The 26,396-nt window shown below is 43.8% G+C and overlaps 1 protein-coding gene across 5 annotated transcripts in view; it reads left to right on the forward strand.

Annotated features, from left to right (window-relative positions):
- Nucleotides 1-26,396, forward strand: part of arhgap10 (Rho GTPase activating protein 10) — a 305,162-nt gene that overhangs the window by 202,853 nt on the left and 75,913 nt on the right. For 4 of the 5 annotated variants that reach the window (XM_041193989.1, XM_041193998.1, XM_041193964.1 and 1 more), the window contains 4 exons: nucleotides 10,129-10,216; nucleotides 13,147-13,205; nucleotides 19,292-19,397; nucleotides 24,419-24,578. In XM_041193989.1, the coding sequence (XP_041049923.1) occupies nucleotides 10,129-10,216; nucleotides 13,147-13,205; nucleotides 19,292-19,397; nucleotides 24,419-24,578 (413 nt within the window). Of the gene's footprint in view, nucleotides 1-10,128; nucleotides 10,217-13,130; nucleotides 13,206-19,291; nucleotides 19,398-24,418; nucleotides 24,579-26,396 lie in introns of all 5 variants that reach the window. The other variant, XM_041193972.1, reaches the window with a different exon arrangement.

The following is a 26,396-nucleotide window of genomic DNA, read 5'->3' on the forward strand; positions in this document are numbered from 1 at the left end:
ATTACAGTGTAGTTACAATGGGGACTTAAATTAGCCCAATATAGACTGGGATAGGAACGGTGTAATGAGCAAAGGGGGGAAGAGTTCAAGATAATTTTATAGATTAGTTTGTTTCTAGCCCAATGAAGGGGGCCTTGCTGGATCTGGTTCTGGGGAATGAGGTGGATCAAGTGTGAGCAGAGGAACATTTGGGGGACAGTGATCATAGTGTGAGGTTTAGGTTGGCTGTGGAAAAGGAGCAGGAACAATCCAGAGTAAAAATAATTAATTGGAGGAGAGCCAACTTCGATGGGGTGAGAACAGATCTAGCAAAAATGAATTGGAAATAGGCAGGCAAAACTATAACAGAACAATGGGCAGCCTTTAAAAAGGAGATACAGTCAAGGCACATTCCCACAGGGGAAAGATAGGACAGACAAAGCCCAAGCTCCCAGGGAGACAAAAGATAATACAGAGTAAGATGGTGCAGAAGGGGGGTCTATATGACATATGTCAGGTGGATAATACAATTGACAACCAGGTTGAATATAAAAAGTTCAGAAAAAGTAATAAGAAGCTTAGAGAGAGTAAGAGAAGAGATGGCAGCTAACATAAAAGGGATACTGGGCTTTATAAAGAGGGAAATAGAATACAAAAACAAGGATGAACAATAAAGCAAGGAAATTATCATGATCAATTATGTAACTGGTTCGGGCTTAATTGGAGTACTGTGTCCAATTCTGTGCACCACATTTTGGGAAGGATGTGAAGGCATAAAGAAGGGTGCAGAAAAGATTTACAGGAATGGTTCCAGGGATGAGGAACTTCAGTTATATGGATAGATTGGAGAAGCTGGGGATATTGTCCTTGGGGAGAAAAGATTAAGAGGAGATTTGATAAAGGTCTTCATGTGGAGTCTGGGCAGATTAGATAGGGAGAGAGAAATCTCAACATCCAGCCACTGGTGGCTCTCATGGTGGGTGGGGGTGGGCAATCCCGTGGGAACATGAAAATCGGTTTCCCAATGGCAGGATTTGTCGATGGAAACTTGCAGAGCCGACTGGTGGCAAGATAATGGCAAATTGCCAATCCTGCCATAGGCTGTTGGAAAGCCCCTGTGCATCCCATTGACGGGATTCAAATTAACCCCCAACTGGAATTCTCCCCAACCCCCCCACCCTCTTGTCAATCATCCTGCACCCCCCACCACCACTGCCCCCCACTTCCCCACCACACCCACCACCGCTGGCATGAAATCACTCCGGCCCGGAACAAGTTCATGCCAACCTGTTGTGGGGTACACATGTCGGGACTTACCTGGATAGAGGATTGAGAGAACTCTCGGACGCTGGGAAAGATCGAGGATTCTGAATCTGGTGGGTTCCCTGAGCACCACGTGGTCCATCACTCGTGGACGCTCCAGCAGCACTTGCATTGGTCGCGTGGTCCCTATTGGAAGCTGTGGCATTGATGGGTGGATTCTACTGGGAGGCATAGCATTGATCGGGCAGACTCTACTAGGTGTGACATCGATCAGGTGGACTTTAGAAGAAGCTGTGGCATCGATCGGGCGGACCCTACTCGAAGATGTGGCATAGATCGGGTGGGCCCTACTGGGAAGCATAGCGTCAATCAGACAGACCCTACTGGGAAGCATGGCATCGATCGGGCGGACCCTACTAGAAGCTGTGGCATTGATCGGGTGGGCCCTTCTGGGAGGTGTAGCATCGATCGGGTGGGCCCTTCTGGGAGGCGTGGCATCAATCTGGTGGATCCTATGAGGTGTGGCATTGATCGGGCAGACTGCTTTACAGGTGAGTGACAGCATGAGGTTGAATGGTGTGGTAATGGCCTGCCTCTTGTGGGGGCAAGAAGATGGGGAAGACCGGGCAGAAGAAGTGGGGCAGGTGCAGAATCCTAGAGAGGGGCAAGGTTGTGAGTGGGGAAAAGAATGAAAAGCAGTAGGGATCTGGGATGGATGATGTTTTTTATGGAGTAGGATCATGGGAAGGGCCCTAGCAGAGTAGGGTATTGTGAGGGGGGTGGGGGTTTGTGGATGGTGTGTGCAGGTGTGAATGGGCTGTGGGAGGGGGGAAAGGTGTGCAGGTGTGAATGGGCAGTGGGGGAAAAGGTGTGCAGGTGTGAATGGGCAGTGGGGGAGAGGTGTGCGGGTGTGAATGGGCAGTGGGGGGAGGTGTGTGCAAGTGTGAATGGGCAGTTTTGGGGGGGTGGGGGGAGGAAGGAGGGGTCTGTGCAGTCTACTGCTGAATGCTGGGGGGCATACTGAGAGAATTGGCGATATGAGGGGATGGTGAGGGTTAAAGGGGGCAGTGGGATCCTGTAGGGTGGGAAGGTGAGGGTCCTATGATGGCAGGCAAAAGCGCACTGAGAGTTGTTGGAGGGCAGTTGGAAATAAATGGGTTTCTGGGGGTTAGCAGGACGATACTGGGGGAGGGCATCTCAACAGGTACTGGGGTGGGCTCCTCTGGAAGGAAGGGGACAGTAACGTTAATCTGCACTGGGCAAAGGGTGATGGGAGGGTGTGGTTCTAGGGTGTCTATGGGGAGGTCAAAGGTAATATCTGGAAGGTGAATGTTTACAGAGGCGGGTGGGCATGTAGGTAATGGGGGGAGGGTGAAAGGTATTGGACTCTGCCTCAAAAGTATCCAGTGCCTCATGGTGGAGATGTCATCACAGGTCACCTGCCATCAAAGGACCCTCATCTTCCCACCTACAGGATCCCACTGCCCCCTTTAACCCTCACCATCCCCTCATATCACCAATTCTCTCAGTATGCCCCCCCAGCACTCATAAGTATCCAGTGCCTCATGATGGAGATGTCAAGATGCTGGATGTGAATTGGTTCATCGGGTGGGCGGAGCTGCAGGTCTGATCAACTGGAGGGGAACACAGCATGTAGCTCTGCTAAAGCAACGGCTTGGGAATCGAGGGTGTGAATGGAGCAGCATGCACGGGAGGCTTCTCACACATGGCTGGCGAGGGCCTTGGCAATGATCAGTGCCTCCCTGTGCGCACATGCTTCCGGGGCACATAGATCCAACCTGGGTTGTCCCCTGAATATAATGGGTGCGCACTGGCTTAACGACTATGAAGGGCAATGAAAAGACATCAGACCTTCTAAAAGAGCAAGTGACCATATATTTACAAAGCTGTATCAACATTGAAAAAAGATGTTGTACCCTTGCAACCACACGTGACATGAGAACTGATTAAATTTTCTTTGCCTTCCATTACATCTAGATGCTACCCCGACATCCACAGCAGGGTTGGAGTCAGCCTGCTGACTGCTATGACCTGCTGTCCTTGATGACTTTGGTGGGTGTCCCCTGTGTCCTTGATGCCTGGAGAGCCTCGGCTTACTTTGGGTCTCCTGCTGTGGTGCAGCTGCACCCACTGCGGTCACAGGGGCTGACGCTGATGGGGTCACAGACAAAGGGCTGCACACCCTCTGAGAGTCCTGAGTGGAGGCCCCAGGGGTGTGCACCTGCTGCTCTCTTTCTTTTGAGTGCCCAAGAGTCCCTTCCCGACTCCTTGAGGAGAAGGGGCACATGGAGATGGAGGTCGAGGTGCCCTGGTCTCCCTCTCGCATTGCCACTACAAAACCTCACCCATGGAAACAGTGATGGAGTGCAGGTCTGCACACATCTCTGTCAAAAACTGGGCGTTCTGATGGACATCGGTCTCCATCCGCCACCCTCCCTATGGAGACCTCAATGTCAGTTCACATGTCAGTACAACTTCATCAGACAGCAGGCGGATGGACTCCTCTGCTTTGCGTGCCACTTTGTTGAATGCCACCAACATCTCTGCCTGATACTCCCCTGCCTCTTGCTGCATCTTAAACGTCTCCCCTGCCTCTTGCTGCATCTTAAACGTCTTGTCTAGGACCAGTCCCAGAGGCTCGTCATCTGACTCGGACTTTACACGGGCCACTTCTCCACCAGCCTTCCGAGTGCAGTGAGCATGGCTACTCCTGTTGCGGAAACGTGTCCGTGCAGTGACCCCCAGCATGTGAGATAAAAACAGAGAATGTTGGAACAACTTAGCAGATCTGGCAGCATCTGTGGAGAGAGAAACAGAGTTAACATTTCAAGCCCATATGACTCTCCCTCAGAGCTAAAGAGAAGCAGAAATGAGATGGATTTTATACTGTTTAACAGGGGTTGGAGCAGGTGGAGCAAAATAGAAGTTCAGGAATAAGTGGGAGCTTGGGAGAGATTGACAAAGATGCCACAGACACAAGACAAAGGGAATGTTAATGGTAGTGTTAAGGACTAGAGGAGGTTCTGATAGTGGTATAAAGGTAAGATAGCAGAATGTGTTAATAACCGAACAAAGTGTCAGTGTTCTGTGAAAGCACTACACTGAAACAAGTGACAGATGGCCCAATGGGGGGCTGGGGAGGTTGGGGAAAAGGGATTTTAAAAAATGAATAAAGAAATAAAAATAAATTAATTAAAAATTAAATTTTAAAAAATGGATTAAAAAAGGGGTAAAGATGGAGGAGTTCATAGTCTGAAATTGTTGAACTCAATGTTAAGCCCGGAAGGCTATAAAGTGCCTAATTGGAAGATTTTAAAAAATATATTTGTTCACGGGATGCGGGCGTCACTGAATAGGCCAGCATTTATTGCCCATCCCTAATTGACCTTGTTCAGAGAGCATTTAAGAGTCAACCGCATTATTTTAGATCTGGAGTCACATGTAGGCCAGACCAGGTAAGGCCAGCAGATTTCCTTCCCTAAATGACATTAGTGAACTAGATGGGTTTTTATGACAATGGGCATCATGGTTTCATGGTCATCATTAGACTTTTAATTCCAGATTTTTATTGAATTCAAACTCTACTATCTGCAGTGGTGGGATTTGAATCCTGTTCCCCAGAGCATTGTCCTGAGTGTCTGGATTACTAGTTCAGTACCACTATCCCATCGCCTTCCCCAGATGAGGTGCTGTTCCTCTAGTTTGTGTTGGGCTTCACTGGAACATTGCAGCAGGCCAAGGACGGACATGTGGGCATGAGAGCAGGATGGTGTGTTGGAATGGCAAGCGACAGGAAGGCCTGGGTCATGCTTGTGGACTGAGTGAAGGTGTTCCACAAAGCAGTCACCCAGTCTGCATTTTAGTCTCTGCAATGTAGAGGAGATCGCATTGGGAGCAGCGAATACAGTAGACTAAATTGAAGGAGGTGCAGGTAAAGCACTGCTTCACCTGAAAGCAGCATTTGGGCTCTTGGGCAATGAGGAAGTAAAGGAGCAGATGTTGTACCTTCTGCGATTGCATGGGAAGGTGGTGTGAGAAGGTGATGGAGGAGTGGACCAGGGAGGTGTTACAGAGGGAAGTCCCTATGGAATGCTGATGGGTAGTGAGGAGATGTTTGGTGGTGGCATCATGCTGGAGTTGGTGGAAATGGCGAAGGATGATCCTTTGAACACAGAGGCTGGTGGGGTGAAAAGTGAGGGCAAGGAGGATCCTATCATGGTTCTGAGAGAGAAGGGAAGGGGTGAGGGCAGAGGTGGGAGAGATGGGTTGATCACAGTTGAGGGCCCTTTCAGCCACAGTAGGGGGAAACCTTGGTTAAGGAAAAAGGAAGACCTGCCAGAAGCACTGTTTTGGAAGGTGGCATCATCGGAACAGATGTGATGGAGGCAGTGGAATTGGAAGAATGGAATGGAGTCCTTACAGGAAGCAGGGTATGAGAAGCTGTAGTCGAGCTGACTGTGGGAGTCGGTGGCCTTAGACTATCTACTAATATTCATTACATCACCAGAAATGGAGACAGAGGTCAAGAGAGGGAAGGGAATTGTCGGAGATAGACCATGTGAAGGTGAGAGAGGGGTAGAAATTGGAAATAAAATTGATAAAATTTTTCCAGGTCTAGATGAGAGCATGAAGCAGCACCAAAACAGTCATCGATGTATCGAGAAAAGAGCTGAGGGAGGGGGCGTGAGTCGGACTGGAACAAGGAATGTTCCACATACCCCAAATAAAGACAGGTATAACTGGAGCCCATGCAGGTACCCGTAGCCATATCTTTTATTTGGGGGAAGTGAGACAAGTCAAAGAAGAAATTGTCCATCGAGAGAACAAGTTCAGTCAGGCGGAGGAGAGTGGTGGTGGAGGATGGGAATTGTTCGGGCCTCTGTTCAAGGAAGAAGTGGAGAGCCCTCAGACCATCCTGATGGGAGATGGAAGTGTAGAGGGATTGGATGTCCATGGTGAAGAGAAGATTAGGGCCAGGGAACTGGAAATTGTTGATATGATGTAGAGCATCAGAGGAATTGCTAATGTAGGTGGGAGGAGACTGGACAAAAGGCAAGAGAATGGAGTCAAGATAGGAAGAAATTAGTTCCTTGGGGCAGGAACAGATGGATCCACCAGTTCTGTTTGTGGATTTTGGGAAGGAGGTAGAAGTGGGCTGTGCGGGGTTAGGAGACTATGAAGTTGGAAGCTGTGGAGGGAAGATCTCCAGAGCAGATGAGGTCAGTGACAGTCCTGAAAACAATGGCTTGATGTTCGGTGGTGGGGTCATAGTCCAGGGGGAGGTAGGAAGAAGTGTCTGAGAGTTGGTGCTCATCCTCTACAAGGTAGGGGTCAGTGCGCCAGACAACAACAGCACCACCCTTGTTGGCAGGTTTGATAACAAAGTCAATGTTGGATCTGAGAGACCCTGTCTGAACTAGTTCTCGTACCCATAGACGTGTGTATCTCTGGGCTGGTAGAGGGTGCAGGTGACTGCTGTGATGGCTCTACAGGTGCAGTCTCATCTTCACCCTCATCAACCTCCTCTGCGGGCTGGAAATGGCAGCGGAATCAGGTTTGGGGTCTGACCTCACTGTCTTCCTGCTGGCACCTGCAATTGTGAGAAGGGAGAGTGAGTGACTGCATGAGCTGCCTCCAACATGACACTACACATGACCCTTGGATTTCTAGATAGAGATATTAAGCATTGTTCCTTACTGGATAGAGGTCGGGCATCTAACTTGTCATCTCCACATATCCAGTCCTGATCCTCTCCTGCCAGCTCGGCAGCCCTATCTTCGCATGGCATTAGCTGCCTTACTTGAGCTATGCCCCCTCCTGTCATCTCTATCTTATGCTTCCTGGTGCACCAACTTGTCCTGTACAAAAAGGAAAGATGATTTGAGAGCACTTGGGATGCAGTTGGTGGACTCAAGCTGCCAGTCAACAGCAGCAACCACTGGCTACAGTATGCCATGTGAAAGAAGCACTGCAGCTAGTCCACTAGGGCACTTAGGCAGCACACTCCAGAGCAGTGAGCTCATGCAGATAAAAGGATAAGTTTCACAAGGAGGCATGGTATCAGCTGTGCTTGCTGGTGGCCTCTACACCAGAACCTTTCCACAATAGGAGCTCTTTCTGTGGCTTGCTGAAGGACCCGCAGTTGCCTCTCTACCTGCAGACTACGTGGACTGCAGTATGACTGAGGCATCGACGCATCATGTTGAGAAGCCCTTTATGCATGAGCAGCACAGATTGTGGCCTGGCCACTGAGGCCCATGTCTCAGTTCCCACTCTGTGAGGTAAGTTTGAGCAGTAGAGGGTTCACTTACCCTGGCGGTGCTTATGAGATTGTTCATCCTTTTCCTGCACTGCAGGGCTGTCCTCTGGTGTGCACTGTTCACCACCCTGGATTGCTTCCCATGAAGGGTTGGTGAGTCTGGTGGGCCTCCTTCCCTGGGTTAGAGGGCACCCCACCTGCCCTCCACTGCATTCAGCAGCACTTGTAGGGATGCGTTGCTGAATCTTGGTGCCGGTGCTGCCTGGGGCTGCCGAGCCATTTCCTTGGACCACAGTTCAGAATTGGATAAAGCTGCAGCTGTCTGGGCACTTATAAATATGGTGCCTTGATACGACGGTGGGGCGCGCAACTTCCTGCCTGTCCCGCTGCTAAGAAGGCTGGAAAACCACCGGCTGCATAATTAATGAGCCCAGCATCGCGTGATTTCCCTCTGGACTCTGGAGGGAAATACTCCCGCTTTCTGCCCTCGCTACAGGACTTGGGCCCGGAGTGGAAAATCCCGGCCAGAGAAACTGTCCCTGTTGGTGGAAGGGTTGAAAACCAGACGACACCAATTTAAGGTGATTACCAAAAGGAGCAATGACAACATGAGGGAAAACGTTTTTACACAGGAATGCACTGCCTGAAAGTGTAGTGAAGGCAGGCTCAATCATGGCTTTCAAAAGGGAATTGGATAATTACCTAAAGGGAAATAATTTGCAGGACTGGAAGAAACAGCAGGGGAGTGGGACTAGATGAGTAGCTCTTTTCGACAGCTGACACAGACAGGACAGGCTGAATAGCCTCCTTTAGTGCTGTAACCATCCTATGATTAACATGGAGCATTTTACAGTTTTGCTGAACTTTAAAATTCCATATTGGGAATACCAGTTGTTAAATTTGACTAAAACAGAATTACCTAGAAAAACTCAGCAGGTCTGGCAGCATCGGCGGAGAAGAAAAGAGTTCTCCGCCAATGCTGCCAGACCTGCTGAGTTTTTCCAGGTAATTCTGTTTTTGTTTTGGATTTCCAGCATCCGTAGTTTTTTGTTTTTATCTTATTTATTTATTTGTTTGTTTGTTTGTTTAGTCAAAAGTCACTTCAAACCCTAAATGGATTTTTCCTGCTTCACAGTTGGATGTTTGGTGCCTTGTGTATAGAATGTATATATACTTTGACAAGAGTTTGGAAGGGTGTATAGACAGGGCAAAGGTTTTCGTCCACTAGCTTTGTTGCTTTCTAGCAATATAGGAATTTGCAAAGGTAGGCAAAAAGAGTTGCAAAAATAACCCAGAAATGAATACAAAATTCAAGTATTAAAGCAATTTTGCAGTAAAAAGCAAAATTTAAACATAAAAATGAATAGTTAGAGTTGTTAAAAGGGATGTGTTTACATATTATTTGTTTTGCATTGACGCTAGTTATAATGTAAATGCAGCACAAACCCAGCAGGAAATGGCACCTGAGTGAGAATTCCTGGAAGGACCAGAACCTTAACGCAAATTGGGATTCCCCTTGAACTGGTACTGAACTTGTAGTGGAAATGGACCCCAACACATTAAAGTAATGGTGAACTTGAAAATAAAATAGTTCCAAAGATTTTTGTGTAATCATTTGCTAGAAGTAGAAAATAGTTAAATTCTCCCAAGACCTTAAGATCTTAGACCTTAAGCCAGAGTATTGATATAGCGCGGGGCTCCACCTCTTGGAACCGTGAACTAATATGTCAATTGGAATGAATGAGTGATTGTAGTTATGAGACTCATAGGTATGTATCAGCAAGTTAACTTGAGGCTGTCTTGCTATGTGGAGTTAATATGGATTTACCAGTTGAGAATTCATCATTCTAAAAATTTGCCTGGATTTTATGGTAGAAATGACAATGGAACTGTCAGCATTCACCACTATTACTCCACTGAAACTAACAGCAACCTTTGCAGTTAAACATGGAAATCCAGAAGTTGTCAGTGATTCTCCATAGGATGCTGAACTGATGAGAACTTGAACGTTTACATTATTAGCCTTGCTGGAAAAGTTCCTGAAAAGTTTACCTTGTTGAATGAAGTGTAACTGGGTTTTTAACAGCATCTTAAATTCATAAATACTGCTGAAAACTGATCTAATACTTGTGGAATGTCAAATTTCACCATTATGATAAAAAGCTTGTTTATTATATTTCAGCTGCACCCTTAATCCCATGTGTATGTCCCAATCATTTATCTGTGAAAATATATTAAAAAGTGAAAGATAATCAGTGCATTTTACTTCCTGGTTTGTGAGAATATTTCAATGTGGTGGGCTGTTTACCCTGCTTGATGATATCACTGTTGTTGACCCTTGGCGATCACCTTGACTTGGTGCAAGATTCAAACTAACGTCAAGTACGGGGAAATCCATGCCACAGAGATATTTGGATCCTTTTGGGCAGCTTCCCTCTATCAACAGTGAGCACCATTGCTTCTCCACTGACAACAAAATCAGGTCTTTGCTTTTAGAGTATGTGACACCATGGGTATCCTGGCCTCTGGATTATTTCTAATCCTATGATTTCCTTACACAGCGACACTGAGATCTTCATATTGGTAAATTTAATAATGTTTTCTAGATTCAAAGGTTTGTGCTGACCTGGATCTGGACAACTCACTAGAATGGGAAACAAAAACTATTACCAGTTCACTGAAACACTATTTGCGGTAAGCAAAGTGTTTTTATTCTCTGCTGTTTTTGGAGAGTTTCAAACTGAGACATAGATATGTCATTTAAGTTCTGTGCCATACTGAAAAGATAAATTTCAGTATTCAGAAGCTAATGAAATGTGTTTTTTTTTTTAATATTGCTGTTAATTCCTGATGAGTTTAAGTTCCAGGCTTTGAAATCTGATGTGACAATTACACCCCTAATTCCTATGTTAATGAATTTTGGTATGTAATGTTTCCAACTGCAGGACATACTCACCAGAGGTGGTGACACAGTATATACACTCAATAGGCAGGGCCTATGGGAGTCCTCAGTATTCACTCCAGACCCTACAAAGTCTTATGGAATCGGGGAAAACATGGACAAGGAAACCCCCTGCTGAGTAACACCTGAGTGCAAAGAACATGTACACACACTGCGCCTGTTTCAGCTAAGCAAAATAAGTGACAGCCATTCACTGACTCATTCCTCGGGGCAATGCCTTGACCAATGAGGATCAAGCTGCCTGGTTTAAATTTCAAAAATTGCTTGGCAGTTAGCTGTCAGTCTCCATCACTGGTGTATCTCCATGGCAATGCAACTTGCCAACCAATCAGCACTCTCTTCACATATAGTACAAATTATTGTTTTCCCCTTATATTGGTATTCATGCGAAGCGTCCTGGTGAGTACAAGATAAAAAGCTTAGACATGTCACTTTTGTTCAACAATACTCAGTGTCAGAGACTGGGCATTCTATGGCAAGTGACTGACCATCTGACTTTCCACATCCTCTTGATGGCCCCCAAGTCAGGAGTGTGATGGAATGCTTCCTGCTTGCCTGATTAGTACAGCTTCAACAACACAAATGAAGCTTGACACCATCCAGGACAAAGCAGTCCACTTGATTGGCACCCCATACACCACCTTAAACCTTCACTTCCCCCATCACTGGTACATGGTGGTTGCAGTATGCAACATCTACAAGATGTACTGCAGCAATTTGCCAAGGCACCTAAACCCTACCACCAAGAAGGACAAGGGTAGTAACTGCATGGGAACACCACCACCTGCAAGTTGCACACCATGTTTATTTGGAAATATATCACCCCCATTCTATCATTGTTGATGGGTCAAAATCCTGCAGTTCCCTGTCTAACAGCATTGTGGGTGCCCCTACACCATATGAACTGTAGTGGTTTAAGAAGTTGTGTCATCACCATCTTCTCAAATGTAATTAAGAATGGGCAAAAGTGCTGACTGCTAGCAGTGTGCGCATCCTATGAATAAATATGTAGGCCTGGATATTTGCAATGACAGAGAGCCTCTCTGTCATTGCAAAAATGGCGCAGGAGGCCAAAATCCAGAAGTCCTGTGCCCTTAGTACTGACCATTTTCAGGGGGCAGGTGAAGATTTGCGCATGTGCATTTTGCTGAAGCAGCTACTATTATAAGACAGTAGCTGCCTCCAATCATGTCTGATTTTCGTTAGCCAGGAATGGGAAACACAAGGTGTGCAGATTAGATCTGGCAGGAGCAGGTCAAAACCTTGTGCGGACTCTTTGAAGAGGTAGGGTACTCCTTTTGGATATGATCCCGGAGATACCTATGTGAGAGGTTAGGTCCTCTTTGAGAGAGGTAAGATGCCCTTTGGGATTTGTAATATTGGATATGAATGGGAGTAAGAAGTGCATAAATTCATTGGAACTGTCAATGAGCTGTCAAAAGGATCGGTCAAACTCCTGCCCTTTAAACCTTTGAAAAATTTGTATGGAGTGTTAAAAGAATCATTGCTTGCTATTTCCCTCTATCTGTTGACGTAAACCTGAGGGTTATCATTACCTGGATTAGTGCTGCATGACTGATTCCACAACCTTCCATTATCACAGTGAGGTGCCTGCCATTTCACAGTTTAATGGACAGCTACAAGTGGTTATAGACTCTTTGGACTGGGACTATGAATTCCAATTCTTTTTTTAAATAATGGAATAAGTGCTTGATTGAAATGTTTGTTTTAATAAGAGATTATATAGTTGAAGGAATGTGAATGGGCTTTTATGAATGAGAGTTTTTTTTAAAAAATAGGCTCTGCAATTGACACTTAGAACTTTATTTAATCTCGGCATGGATCCTAATGGCCGTGGTGGATACTGGCTGAGTTGGCATGGAGGGTGTAAGGGCAAAGGATGGGGGCATAGTTTGCATGAGTTAGTGCTACGTTGGCATAGAAGCTATAAAGGGCCAATGGTGGTGAGTAGAGGGGCATAGGCTGGCATAAAGAGATGAGAATCCTTGGGGCATAGTTTGGAATGGAAGGTATGAGGGGCCATGAGGGTGGTTAGAATGACGAGTTGGCATGAGAGGGTATCGGGGAGTCATGGGAGGTGGGTAGAGAGGGATTTGTCATGGATGTGAGAGGCTATGGGGGTTTGGGTAGTGGGGCATAGGTTGGCAAGGAGAGTATAAGGGGCCATAGGGTTGTGTGGGGGGCATGAGGTGGCATGGGTTAGCATGGATGGGCATGAGTGTGTGGGTTGTGAGGGATGAGGACTGGAGGGATTTTTTTGTTTTATTGTTTTTAAAAAAAAAACTTCTACACAGTTCCTGGTGCACTGAGGCCAGCCTTCCACCCAGCCTGCCTCCATACTTGGCAGCCTCCACACTGTTTCCAGGCTGTCTACCATGACTCGTATTTTCACCGTTCAGGCTGTAATAAAATATTGAAGTATTGCATGGTTAAATATATTAGGACACCAAGACAGCCATTTTTGTATGCATTTTGTTTGGAAAATTCCTGATTCAAATATAAAACATATTAGTTAATTCAATATTTAAAAATCAAGTACTTGAGCGCAGAAGTACACCAAGCTGGGAGCGCTTTAGTTACATACATTAAGAAGCAATTGATTTAATACTATTATTTAATTTATTGTTTGTAAATGTTATAGGAATCTTCCAGAGCCTCTCATGACATACAATTTGCATGAGGAATTCATCTCACTAGCCAGTAAGTATAGTGCCATTCACTGCTCTACATAAAGTTTTCATAAAGGACACGAATATCATGTGGCGGATGTGCAGTTGTTGGTGCAGAAAGCTGTCAGAGCGATACAGCCAGACTTTGTATCCAGGGCCCCACACCTTTAACCATGCCTTTCAGAGAGAAACATCAAACAAGAAGTTCAGAATTAACTGTTAGTGGGGAGGATGTGATGGTGTATCTTGGGGCTAGGACCTCACACTATAAATTTTTACAAAATATACATAGATATCCTCATAGCTAATTTCTAAAATTAATTAGATTTAATTAAAATTAGAATCTAAAATTCTAAAATGGTGGAACTTTAGTACAGAATAACTGAAAGCTGTGGCTCGGGAGGTACAGTTAAAATTACCCAGTAAAGTGAGGGGAAGTGAACTGATCCAGTTATTGGCAGAATATTTGGATCTCTCGTTACTGGTAGAGCAGTTAGCTGTAGAGTTCAACCATGACTCTGAAATCTCCGCCCAGCCCCCACCCCAGCCAGGAAAAGCTCAGATTGCAACTAAAATCTCAGGAGAGGGAACAAGAAAAGGAAAGAGAATTCCAGCTCTGAAAATTGGAAATGGAGCTAGCAGCTCAAAGGGAGAGACCAGATAGCTGGAAGCTGCAAGGGAAAATCTCTCTCTACCTGATAGCACCCCCTATCTCTCTAACCTCAGACTACTCCCTGAGGCCTTCAAGTGCGCTAGATTCATTCCCAAATCTGAAGAGCATGACATAATCATTTTTGCCACTTTTGAGAAAGTAACAGGACAGCTAAAATGGCCATCAGATATCTGGAGATTTTTAATTCGAAGGCAGCTGTGGCCTACTCTATGCTGACTCCTGGAATGTCCATGAATTATAAGCAGACCAAGGCTGCTATCCTAAGTGCCTATGAGTTAGTCCCAAAGGCATGTTGCCAGCAATTCTGGAACACTCATGAGAAACCCACACAAACCTACGTCGCGTTAGAACGTCTGAAGCAAATCACGTTGAACTGATGGGTAAGGTCACTAAGAATCTAAGCATTTATGAGAAATTGTGAGAGTTGATATTGTTGGAGGAATTCAAAAGTTGCCTACCTTCCAACTTGCGGGTATACTTAGAGCAGCAGAGAATTCTCACAGTTAGAGATGCAGCAGACAGCTATGATCTCACCCATAGGCGTGGAAACTCAGGCAGATCCTTTTCAAACCATTCTCAAGAGCATTAGAAAGATCAGCAGGGTGATCTAGATAGGAAAGGCTCCCCCCCAACCCAGAAAAGAAAAAAACAAAGGAGGGTGCAAGAAGCCCCGCCTGCCCCCACAGCCCAAAAAGAGGGAGGATCCCCAGAGATCAGTGTGTTGCAATTGCAGTAAAATAGCCCATTCCAAGCCTGAGTGCTGGAGATTGCGAGGGAGGCCTGTTGATCTAATAGGACTCCACAGGAGTAGTCCCCCAAAGGGCACCCCAATGGGTAATGCAGCAGAGCAGGCAGAGACCTTCACTACCGAAATTTACCTTTTGGAGGGCATGGCACTGTGTGCCTGAGCCGGACAAGATCCCAGAGAGCTTCCAGAGTTCAGAACAAAATGTGAGCAAGTCCATTGTACTGCTCTGGGACACAGGGGCCACTCAGTCCTTAATGTTAGAGGGGAACCTAAACCTACAACCCCCCCCCCCCCCGGTTCCCCCTGAAGGCCAAAACCCTGATCAGTGGAGTGGGAGGAGGATCTGTGTTTGTACTACTCCATAAATCCACCTAAGGTCCTTGTTTCAGGCCCTGTTACAGTAGGAATTGTCCCTGAATTACCAGGAGCAGGAATTGATTTCCTCCTCGGAAACAATTTGGCTGGCAGCAAGGTGTAGCTTAGGAAACGAGGCCCATGTCAGCCAGCAGAAATCTGCAGGAGAGCAGAGAACTGGGGAAGGTCCAGAGGTCCAAAAGGGTTAAATAGCACCCCATAAACCGTGAGTGAGGGCTGCTCGAAGGTGGCAAGGCTGAAGACAGACCAATTAAGTTAAAGGGCCAGTAGATTCACAGAGTATCACAAGATTAATTAGGGACCAGAGAAATCGTAGAGCAGGAAAAGAGATAGTGAGGGAGATTTCCCATGTAGTCGAAGAGGCTGAAGAAAGGCCAGTTATGAAACCAGGAAAGGAAAAGGCTAAGGAATTGTCTGAAGTATGGCTGGCAGAAACCTTCTTTCCAAATTTAATGAGGGACAAAGAGAGCGCCCAAACCGATGAGCAGACAGGGAATGAGATGCCTCCCCCAGTCAAAAAGCCACAAAGGAGTATAGCTGGAGCTGCACCTCCACTTGCTGGCAGTGGTGTTCCAGGGCACATGGAACAAGTTAGGAGAGTGCTCCTTCCAAAGCCAAAGACCCCAGCTAGGAAGCTATTGATTGGTCTAATCGATAGCTTTATGGCACATTTAAATGGGGACCAGCAAAGTTCCCAAATTGGCCCAGAAAGCATGAGGGTGATGTCTCACTTGGTTGAACAGCCACCATTAGGGGCAGTGAGAGTTGGCCATCCACCAGAGGGTAACAGTGCTCCAAAGACATGGAATCTACTACCCAACTGACCAACAGACTGATCCCAACCGGATTGGATCTCATGCTCACCCATCTTGCTACAGAACTATGAGGCAATCTGACAGGGTTACCCATGCATTTGAAATGATCCATAATAACCCATTAGGCTACAGCACTGTAGCTCTACCTGGTATGGATGCGGGAGAGGCCACTTCCAGAAGACGATCTTCCTATCATCCAGGCCAAGAAAGGCTGGCTGTATCAACCTAAAGCACCTAGCAACAGAACTTGGAACACTGAGGGGAGACGGTGGCATAGTGCTATTGTCACTGACTAGCATTCCAGAGACAGCCTAATGCTCTGGGGTTGTGGGTTCAACCTACCATGTGGTGAAATTTGAATTTAGTAAGTCTGATGATGACCATGAAACCATTGCCAATTGTCATAAAAACCCATGTGGCTCATTAATGCCCTTTTAGGGAATGAAATCTGCTGCCCTTACCTACATGTGACTCCAGACCCGCAGCAATGTGATTGACTCTTAATTGCCCTCTGAACAAGAGCAATTAGGCAGGCCTAGCCAGAGGTGCCCACATCCAAAAGAAAACTCCAGTGGTGCTGGCGCCAAGCCGGACACTGAACCGGAATCCCTGAAAGAGGCCTAAGTCACATTAAAACACCCCAATCCCCTGACAATCAGTCTAACCACAGTCCCTGGGTTTGAACCACTGAACCCACAGGTTACCAGGGTGTACAGGCAGGAGCTAAGCTGGCCAAGAGCTGCTCAAATGGCCTGGCACTCCCCTGCGGATAGCCCAGAGCAGCTGGACTATCACTCACCCCTTATGTGCTAACCATCCTGCAAAACCCCCAGACCCTTTAGAGGACACTTTATCAGGAGTTGAACAGGCAGAGTTCTGAAAACAGTGGCCAGCAGCGGAAAATTCAGAACTCTAACCCTGAATAGACTTCCTCAAAGGACAGATTTTGAACCTTCCCAAGTCAACCTACCCATTCCACATCCCAGGAAAGGACAATGATGCACTAACCTAGGTTTAAACCTTGAAAAGGTAAATGCAGCAGGGAACTGCCACTGCCCCTGCCACTGCCTGACATGCCAGTGTGAGTGAGAGAATGAATGTGCTTTACTTCCTATTCTTCCTCCATAAGACCACATATATTAAAAAAAAATTAAATAGAATTCATTTTTGTTTTCTCTGCGGCTACGAGGACTGTCAGGGGACCTCACATTATATATTTTTATAAAATATGTATCAATGTCCTCATGGCTAATTTCTAAAATTTTTAAAACTGAGCAAAGAACTTCTAAAATGGGTGAATCTGAGTCTGTTTGTGACCCTTGAACAGAAGGAGCTTTTTGGCAGTATCACAGAAACTTTCACCTCCTCTCTGAAGAGATACTAGCTACCCTCTGTGGGCTGCAGAGACCAAACTCAAAGAGAAAGACTCAGCTGCATTTCCTAAGCTAGGCTGGCCAACCTGAGTCCATTCGTTTGCTAGGACAAAGGACCCCGCAACCTTCCTTTCATGTCTTAATGGTTGGAACATTTAACCATTTCGCAGACCCAGACGACGGATGCACAGACAATGTAGAGAGGTGGGAGTCAGGTGGCATTAACCTGTAGCTGGTGGAACCAGTTCTATTGCCTTGCTGTACTGCAAAAGTCAGTCTGCCATCTTACCATTTATAAGCAGCAGCACAGAAAAGAGGCTCTGCCCAAATTGCCTACCTGGCCACATCTACACTGTTTCTACTGGAATTTCTGCATTAACTGTACCAGACTACAAGACTGATCATCTCCGCTTGCCTATCTTCATTTGTGAAGTCAACTCCACTGGAAAAATGAATTATACAGAGTCTTTCATTAAATATCTCATTAAATGGACAGCAACCATGACTGGGCTTCAAAAATCAATTTTTAAAAATATATTTTGTGAAAGCGTCAGTTTTCAGCCCGCCGACCTCTATGAAGGAATATCTCATTGGACTCTGCTTCTGGACCCATGTGAAACAATTCTTTTCCCTGTGGTCTTTGCCCTGTAAAACTTCTTTTCTCTACCCCTCTTTGACTGTCTGATTGGACAGGAGGCTACGTTGCGACCCTCCTGCCGTGTTTTTGTGTGTTCAAATACGCTAACCCTTTGAGTTCATCCCATCTTGAGTTTGCTGTGGCATTATTGTTAAAAATTGAATCACACCAAAACTGAGGGTTTGGGAAATACACCACTGCTTATAAAGAGGGAAACAAATCAAAAACCTTTCTGTTTATGGGCAGGTGATGAGAGGGAAATCAGGGCTGTTTTAAGTAGCTCCCCTCCTGTTCGTAACAGGTCTTTATAGAGCTGGAAGACATTGAACAAGAATGAGAATTTTAAATCAGAGGTGTTGTGAACAGTGAACTAATCTAGCTCAGCAAGGCAGGAGCAATGAGTGAGCAGGGCTTGGTGTGTGAATAGGATACAGGCCGCAGAGTTTTAGATGAACTTGCAAGTTTCAGTGGGGCAAATGGAAAGCTGACCAGGAGAGCATTGGAATAGGTGAGTGCGAAAATTCCAAAAGCATGGATGAGGAGCAGATGGCGAAGGCAGGTTATGTTAAGATAGTTGGTTTTCATGATGGAGAAGATATGGGTTTGAAAGCTCAACTCAAGATCACGTCGGATGTCGACTTTGCAAACAGTCTGGCTCAACCTGAGACACCCAAGAAAAGGAGCTGGAATTGGTATCAAGGGTTTGTGATGGGGCCAAACACTATGCCTTCAGTCAATCCAATGTTTAGCTGAAAGAATTTGAAGTTCATCCATGGTTAGATGTTGAACAAGCAATGTGACAACACTGAGGTAGAGAAAGGGGTCAAGAGAAGATGATGTCATCGGGGTTAAATTCTGGGTTTCATAATTTTTGGCATTTTTTGAATTTAAGGGGTTGGAAGGTCATCTATTCAGGCTTTAATTGGGTGAAAACCCTTTCCTTTGGTGAGAGACTCCAGACCAAGAGACCACGGTCTTAAAATTAGAGCTCAACCATTTAGGAATGATATCAGGAAGCGTTTCTTCATGTAAGGGGTAGCGAAATTCTGAAACTCACTTCATCAAAAAGATGTGGAACAGGTGGATATCTGACTTTTGGGGTGAAGACTGAGATCAGTAGATTTTTGTAAGGCTAGGCTATCAAGGCTCAAGGAACAAATGTGGGAAGATGGAGTTGAGTAGTGAACTGAGTGGAATGAATGGTGGAGCAGCTGAATGGCCTACTCCTGTTCCTGTGTCTGATATCTCCATATCTCAGATTGGTGCTTGGGTGGTGGTCAATGAAGATTTTGAAGGAGAGGTGAGAAGGATGTTACAAGGTATGATTTGTTCAAAGAAAGAAATATCATTGGAGTGGGCACTGATTTGGTAAAAGAAGATTGAGAACTAAAGCTCTTGTACACTCTGTGCATGTTCATTTCAGTGATGTGTGTAATGGAGATGAATAGAATATTACACAGCATCCTAATCCAGAGTTTTGCTGCTTATTTTTGCAGAATGTGGTAGTCCAGAATCCAGAATCAAGCCAATTCATTCTCTCATTCATAAACTTCCGGAAAAGAATCAAGAGATGTTGGACCTCCTCATCAAGCATTTAGCTAAGTAAGATGTCTGTGCTGGAGAGTGTACATATAAACCCTGCTACTGCAATTGGCTCTTGATTTTGTAGATTGAAAAAAATTGAACAGGAACAACTGCAATAACCATACTATCCAGTGACTTACTTAATATTGGAACAAAAAACTGCTTATATTGTTTGATCCTCTTTCGCTATATTAGCAACTCCTTGTCAACCTTTATAACCCATAAGCATAATTTCAGAAGCTATCAATACTTTATGTAAAAGCAATGCGGTTTAAAATTAACATTAATACCTATTCACATGAAGATACTGATGTTTGCAAGCACTATTACGCCCCTGTATTTAAATTCACAGCCCAGTTGAAGAATTGGCACTTGATGTCAAGATGGATGTTATTATTTTAATATTTTGGAAATACGGTGGTATTCTTCAAAGAAGGGTGTGTGTGCGCATGCGCGCGTGTCTGAGAGTAAAGACGCTAGATATATGCAATTGTAATGAGAGGCTCTGGTGAAGTGGCTTTACAAGTTTTAAAATTTGCATTAGGTGATAGATAAGGACTTGATTTTTCAGCTGTTAAATTTCAATGAGTTTAGAAGTGACAAGGGACTTCTAAACAAGGGAAAGTTATTACATTTTATTTGGAGGTAATAGAAAAACATGAAATTTTTATATTTTGGAAAAGTTGAGTTCAAAAAGGTGCTTAGGACAATGGAATCTAAGATGAAAGAGGTAAAAGATATTTAAGAAACAATGTTGAGCTGAGTTGTGTGGCTGTGTGGGGGAGATGTCCTGAGACTAGCTCTGTGCTGAGAAAAGGTGCAAAATCTGAAGTAGCCATCCAAAAACTAGGAAAGTCTTGGATGTTCTTGGATTTCCACAGCAGAGTTGAACATAAGAATTAGGAGCCAGGACTAGGCAATTCAGCCCCTCGAGCCTGCCCCACAGTTCGATACAATCATGGCTGATCTCATTTCAGCCTCAACTTCAATTTCCCGCCCTCTCCCCATAACCTTTCAACCCGTTACTAATTAAAAATCTGTCTATCTCCTCCTTAAATTTATTCAGCGTCCCGGCATCCACTGCACTCTGAGGTGGTGAATTCCACAGATTCACGACCCTTTGAGAAAAGTAATTCCTCCTCATCTCTGATTTAAATCTACCACCCCTTAGCCTAAAACTATGGCCTCTCATTCTAGAATGCCCCACAAGGAGAAACTTCCGCACCACATCTACTTTGTCTATCCCCTTTAGCATCTTATATACCTCAATTAGATCTCCTCTCACCCTTCTAAACTCTAGCGAGTATAAGCCTAAACTGCTTAATATCTCCTCATAAGACAAGCCCCACATCTCTGGAATCAATCTAGTGAACCTCCTCCTAACCGCCTCCAATGCAACTACATCCTTCCTTAAGCAAAGGGACCAAAACTGTGCACAGTACTCCAGGTGCGGTCTCACCAATGCCCTGTACAATTGCAACAACACTTCCCTATTTTTATACTCTATTCCTTTAGCAATAAATGCCAAAATTCCATTTGCCTTTCTTATTTCCTGCTGTACCTGCATACTAGCTTTCAGTGATTCATGCACGAGGGCACCCAGATCCCTCTGCACTGAAGCATTCTGAAGTTTCTTTCAATTTAAATAATAAGTCGCCTTTTTATTCTTCCAACCAAAATGGATAACCTCACACTTATCCATGTTAAACTCCATCTGCCAAATTTTGGCCCATTCACCTAACCTGTCCATGTCCATCTGTAAATTTCTTATTTCTTCATTGCAACTTACTTTCCCACCTATTTTGGTGTCATCTGCAAAAGTAGCTATAGGACCCTCTATCCCTGAATCCAAGTCATTAATATAGATTATAAATAGTTGGGGCCCAAGGACCGAACCCTGTGGCACCCCAATAGTTACAGCTTGCCATCCAGAAAAAGACCCATTTATCCCGACACTCTGCTTTCTGTTGGTTAGCCAATCCTCTATCCAAGCTAATATATTACCCCAACTCCATGTGATCTTATCTTGTGTATTAATCTTTAGTGCGGCACCTTATCAAAGACCTTCTGGAAGTCCAGATATACTACATCTACAGGATCCCCTTTATCTACTTTGCTTGTCACATCTTGAAAGAACTCGAGCAAGTTAGCCAAACAAGATTTACTCTTCATTAAACCGTGCTGACTCTGATGGATTGCATTTTGGCTTTCCAAATGCCCCATTACTACTTCCTTAATAATAGATTCCAACAATTTCCCAATGACAGACATTAAACTAACTGGTCTATAGTTTCCTACTTTCTGCACCACCCCCCCCCCCCGACTTTTTTTTGAAGAGAGTAAGATGTGTGTGGTGGTATACCTTTACTAAAGTGACAGCAGTTTTTGCCTTGGGTAATATTAATGGATTTTTATGGTTACAATCTATAAAGATGTTGCCAAATAGTTTACTTGTGTGTTCTGACCAAGTGAGTTTTTTTGGGGATGTTTTGTAAACTGCTTTAACTGTGTAACTTCGGCTGGAATTTTCCAGCCCTCCACGGTGGCAACCCCACGGCAGGGCCAGCGAGCCATTGAAATCTCTGTTCACATCAGCAGGACCGGAAGATCCTGCTGGCATGAAGGGCTAGAAAATTCCACCAGTTAATGTTGTGTACTTAAGTTTTATTTTCTTCTTGTTAATAAATCTTTTAATTTTAAAATCCTGAAAGTGTTACCGGGATTCTATGCTTCTGGGTTCAGTAGCTTTTCCCTTGTTTTCAAAATTCCAAAACAAAGTTTATGATCAGTAAGACAAGTTTCTCTCTGAGATTTGGCTTGCTCAGCGAATAACATTAGCTGAGATTGTAACAATGATGATTAGCAGGCAACAGAAAAAACTTGCATCAGATTCAGATATTGAGTACAACAATTAGTGAGCAAGAGAATTTTAAATGTCGTCTTGTGCGAGTGTTCATGAATTGAAATATGAACTGGAAATGTTTCTCGCTTAAAAACTAATGCTGGTTGAGGCTATAATGAGCATGCATTCGCTGTAATTTTGGGGTATTAATTAGTAACCTGTTGCATCAGTGGCAAAGCTTAGTTTGGCTAAGTGAGGGAGGAGACAGAGAGAGGATTGAGTTCTAAATTTGGCTGGCTTGACAAGAAGTGACTATACTGGACGCTGGGATACCTAATTCTAAAGCCAAGTCAGGAACTGCACAGATCTGCAGGTGTGTGACCAAAGGGTCCTAGGAGCGAATTTGAGGCTGTCCTCCAAAGCTTCGTTGGCCAACCTCTCAATAGTTGGAGAGGGGGAAGGGTTGGGGGTTATGCCTTGCCCCCCCACCTTTCTCACACTTCAACCTCTCACAGGTGACCTTTTGCTTTTGGGCAGTATTTGCCAGCGAATTTCCAGTATTGTTTACAATGACCTTATTGTACTCTTCAATCTCACATTTTCCTTGGGGGCTTGAGCTAATGATTCAGTCTAATGAAATTTTATTTTGCTGTGATTTCATTTTTCTCTAAATTTGTTAAAAGGACAGTGTAGTCAACTTAATATCATTTCCATGAAGTCTTTTTAATTTCCTTTTGTGGACCTGTGCTTATTAAAAGGACCAGTCGTTGCAAAGACATAGCAAGGTTGCAATATAGAATTGTTCTATTATATAGGATTACAATTGAATCAAGATTTTGGTAAATTGTTTTCAAACCATTTAAATGTAAATTTGAAATATTAAAACTGATTTTTATTACACAGCTGTTGATTAATAGTCATCAGAATTCTGGCATGTGTTTCCAATCTGAACAAAGTAGGCAAAGGATTTAAGAAAAGTAATCAAACCATATGACATGATAATTGGAAAAAAATGCTAAAATTCAACATAATGAGATATCTGCTGTAACTAGAGCTCAGTGCTTGGATTGTTGAAAGGATTCATCAGAATTTGACATGTTGAGTTTATTTTGCTTGGCAACAGCTAAAAAGTATTTAAAAATAGAATAGTAATCTTTAATTTTGGATTCGTACTATATTGTCATTTTAATAATTATCCAGAATCATTGTACACAAGAGCAAAGCGTGAAGCCAGACTAGTAGCTACTAAAAGTATATGTTTGCTGCATTCCAATATCCAATAGCATTGATTAAGATCTATAATCAATGGCATTTCTTTGGCAGTAATCTCCAAGAGATTAGCAAAAAGAAGGTGGACCACATCATGAGAGAGTTTGAAAGCGGGTCATCAATGAATGTATTTGTGCACACATCACTTGATGATGATCAATTTTGACAGTCAAAATTGATTATTTTCAATATTGGTAGCTATTGGTAGTCTTTCAAAATGTCTGTCTTGTAAAGTTTTTTTATTGTTATAACAGCCATTTCTTGAACATTATTGTAATTAATTTCTTTGTGTACTAGGAATCTGCATTCCAAACTGAACACACCAACTGTCTAATGGCTGAGACATAGTATTATGGAAGGCTAATTAATGCCCTCTGATAAAATCATTATATTGTCTTAATATTGAAAAATATATATTTAAAATCAGGCCTATGAGTACTAAGCCACTATCTGTTAAATCACTAGATAGTTTATCATCATCTGTGCAACCACAGCATTGTTTGAGTACAATCTATAATCAATGGCTTTCCTCTGACAGTAATATCCAAGAAATGGCTGCTATAGCAAAAATAAGGTAGACCATAGCATACGAGTGTTAGAAAGCAGGTCATCAATGAATATATTTATGCATTCATCACTTGATGTTATTCAATTTGACAGTCAAAATTAATTGTTTTCAATATTGGTGGTTAATCCATGTGTGTTAGAAAGCTTTTGTAGGCATTGGTGCGAAAGCATGACTTTCATTATATTTCACAATAGTCACTTTGGTTAGTGCTATCATTTGGTCAGCATTGATGATCATAAATTGATTTCATTGCACTGTCGTGTGCAGAAAAAGCTTTCAAGTCATTCATGTGGATAATGCCAGGCTTACTATACAAATCGCGTAAAAATTGGAGTGACTTTTACTTTTCCTTCCCTCCAGTGTATCTAATAATGCAAAGCAGAACTTGATGACCATAGCAAATCTTGGAGTAGTGTTTGGTCCGACTCTGATGCGGGCACGGCAGGAAACTGTTGCAGCCATCATGGACCTCAAGTTTCAGAACATCGTTGTGGAAATTCTAATTGAAAACTATGAAAAGGTAAGCTCTTCATTTTATTAGAATGTCGTAGTTGTGAGAAACAGTGAAATATGGTTTGTTCTTATTTGTTTAAGTTCTGCATACAAATAGGATATTGTCATTGACTTAAGAAATTAGCACTGTAGGGATGTTCATCCTCTAACAAAATATTTACTGAAGCATTGTCCCATTGATGTGGAACTAAATGTATTTATGTAAATTCTGAGAGAAACAAGTAATGGCTCAATGCACTATAATAAAATTAGCAGCTGACATGTTAAGAGGCAATAAGTCAGTGAATCTATGTAAACATTAGATAGGTTTCAAAAATTCAACTTCATGTAATAGGAAACTTACTGGGTAGCTAGTATATCCAAAAGATAATTATTTCTGCATTAGAGAAGTATGTCGTCAAGGCGCTATAAGTATACATCTTTCTTTAATGGAAATTGATCCTAGTACAAGAAATTGCATTGCAGACAGGCCATCAGTGCCATTTTGGTTCAGTCTAAGTGGGAAAGCAGATCGAAGCAGTGTATTATGAGCACAGCAGATGTTAATTGTGAAACAAGCCAAATCCCAGAGGGAAACTTGTCTTATGGGCCATACTCTTTTTATTTTGTATTCCGAAAACGAGAAGAAAACATACTGATCTGAGCAGCAGGAAGTCCAGTAATACTTTTGGGATTTTAAAAATTAAAGTTAGAAGTTTTATTAACAAGAAGGAAAGAAAACTTAAGTACACAAGATTGCAGTTACACAGTTAAAATTAGTCTTACAAAACATTCCCCCAAAAGACTCCCTACTAGATCAGACCCACAAATCAACACCTTCCAGGCAACACTCCCTTATAGATATTTAACGATAAAAATTGAGTAACATTACCCAAGGAAAACTGTTGTAGCTTTAATAAAGTCATATCACATGACCTCTTAAATTCTCTTTCACTCTGCTGTGGAAACTCAAGACTTCAGAACAAGACTGCTTTTTTCAGCCCAAGACTTTACTGACTTGACTAGATGGCTGGAAAAAAAACATCGAAGCCTTCGGGACAGAGAGGTTAAAACATCGAGACTTCAGGACAGAGAGGTTAAAGCCATAAAGCAGCATGGAGTTTGGTGGAGAGAGAGCCCATAAGTTAGCACAGAGTTCAGAGAGAGAGAAAGAGCCCATAAGCAGAGCCGACCTGCATGAGAAGGGCAATGGCGGCAGGAGATAAAAACTGGCAGCAGAGAGCCCCTTCAACCTGTTTCTACCTGTCAGAGCTGAAGTGTGATGTCAAAGGAAAACAGGTAGATGATTGGTGGGCATCTCTTCTATGTCTCTTTTGATTGGCCAAGTGACTTAAATCGGGAGACAATATTACAGCTGAAGAGTACAGTTAAGAAATTCACTTTTAAAATATTTAACATCTAAATTAATTAATTAAATAGAATAGAGATTGCTGGGCAGGCGATGTGTTGCAACTGTAGTATGAGGCAGCTGGTGGATGCCGGTGCGATCCATGGTGACCACATCTGCAGCAAGTGTTGGCTGCTCGAGGGACGTCGGCTCAGAGTCGATGAGTTGGATTCCAAACTGCGGACACTGCGACACATCAGGGAGGGGGAGAGTTACTTGGACACTGTTTCAGGAAGCAGTCACACCCCTTAGATTAATTACATCAAATTTGGACTATGATCAGGGATAGGAGGGTGTGACTGCGAATGAGGCAAGTATGGGGATCCAGAATTTAGCTTTGGAGGAGCCCCAGCCAGTGCCCTTGTCCAATAGGTATGAGGTTCTTGCTCCCAGTGTGGACAAGGGCACAGACTGCAGGAAGGATGAGCGAACTGACTA

This window comes from Carcharodon carcharias, chromosome 1 (genome assembly GCF_017639515.1).
Source record: "Carcharodon carcharias isolate sCarCar2 chromosome 1, sCarCar2.pri, whole genome shotgun sequence".
NCBI classification, from domain to species: Eukaryota; Metazoa; Chordata; class Chondrichthyes; order Lamniformes; family Lamnidae; genus Carcharodon; species Carcharodon carcharias.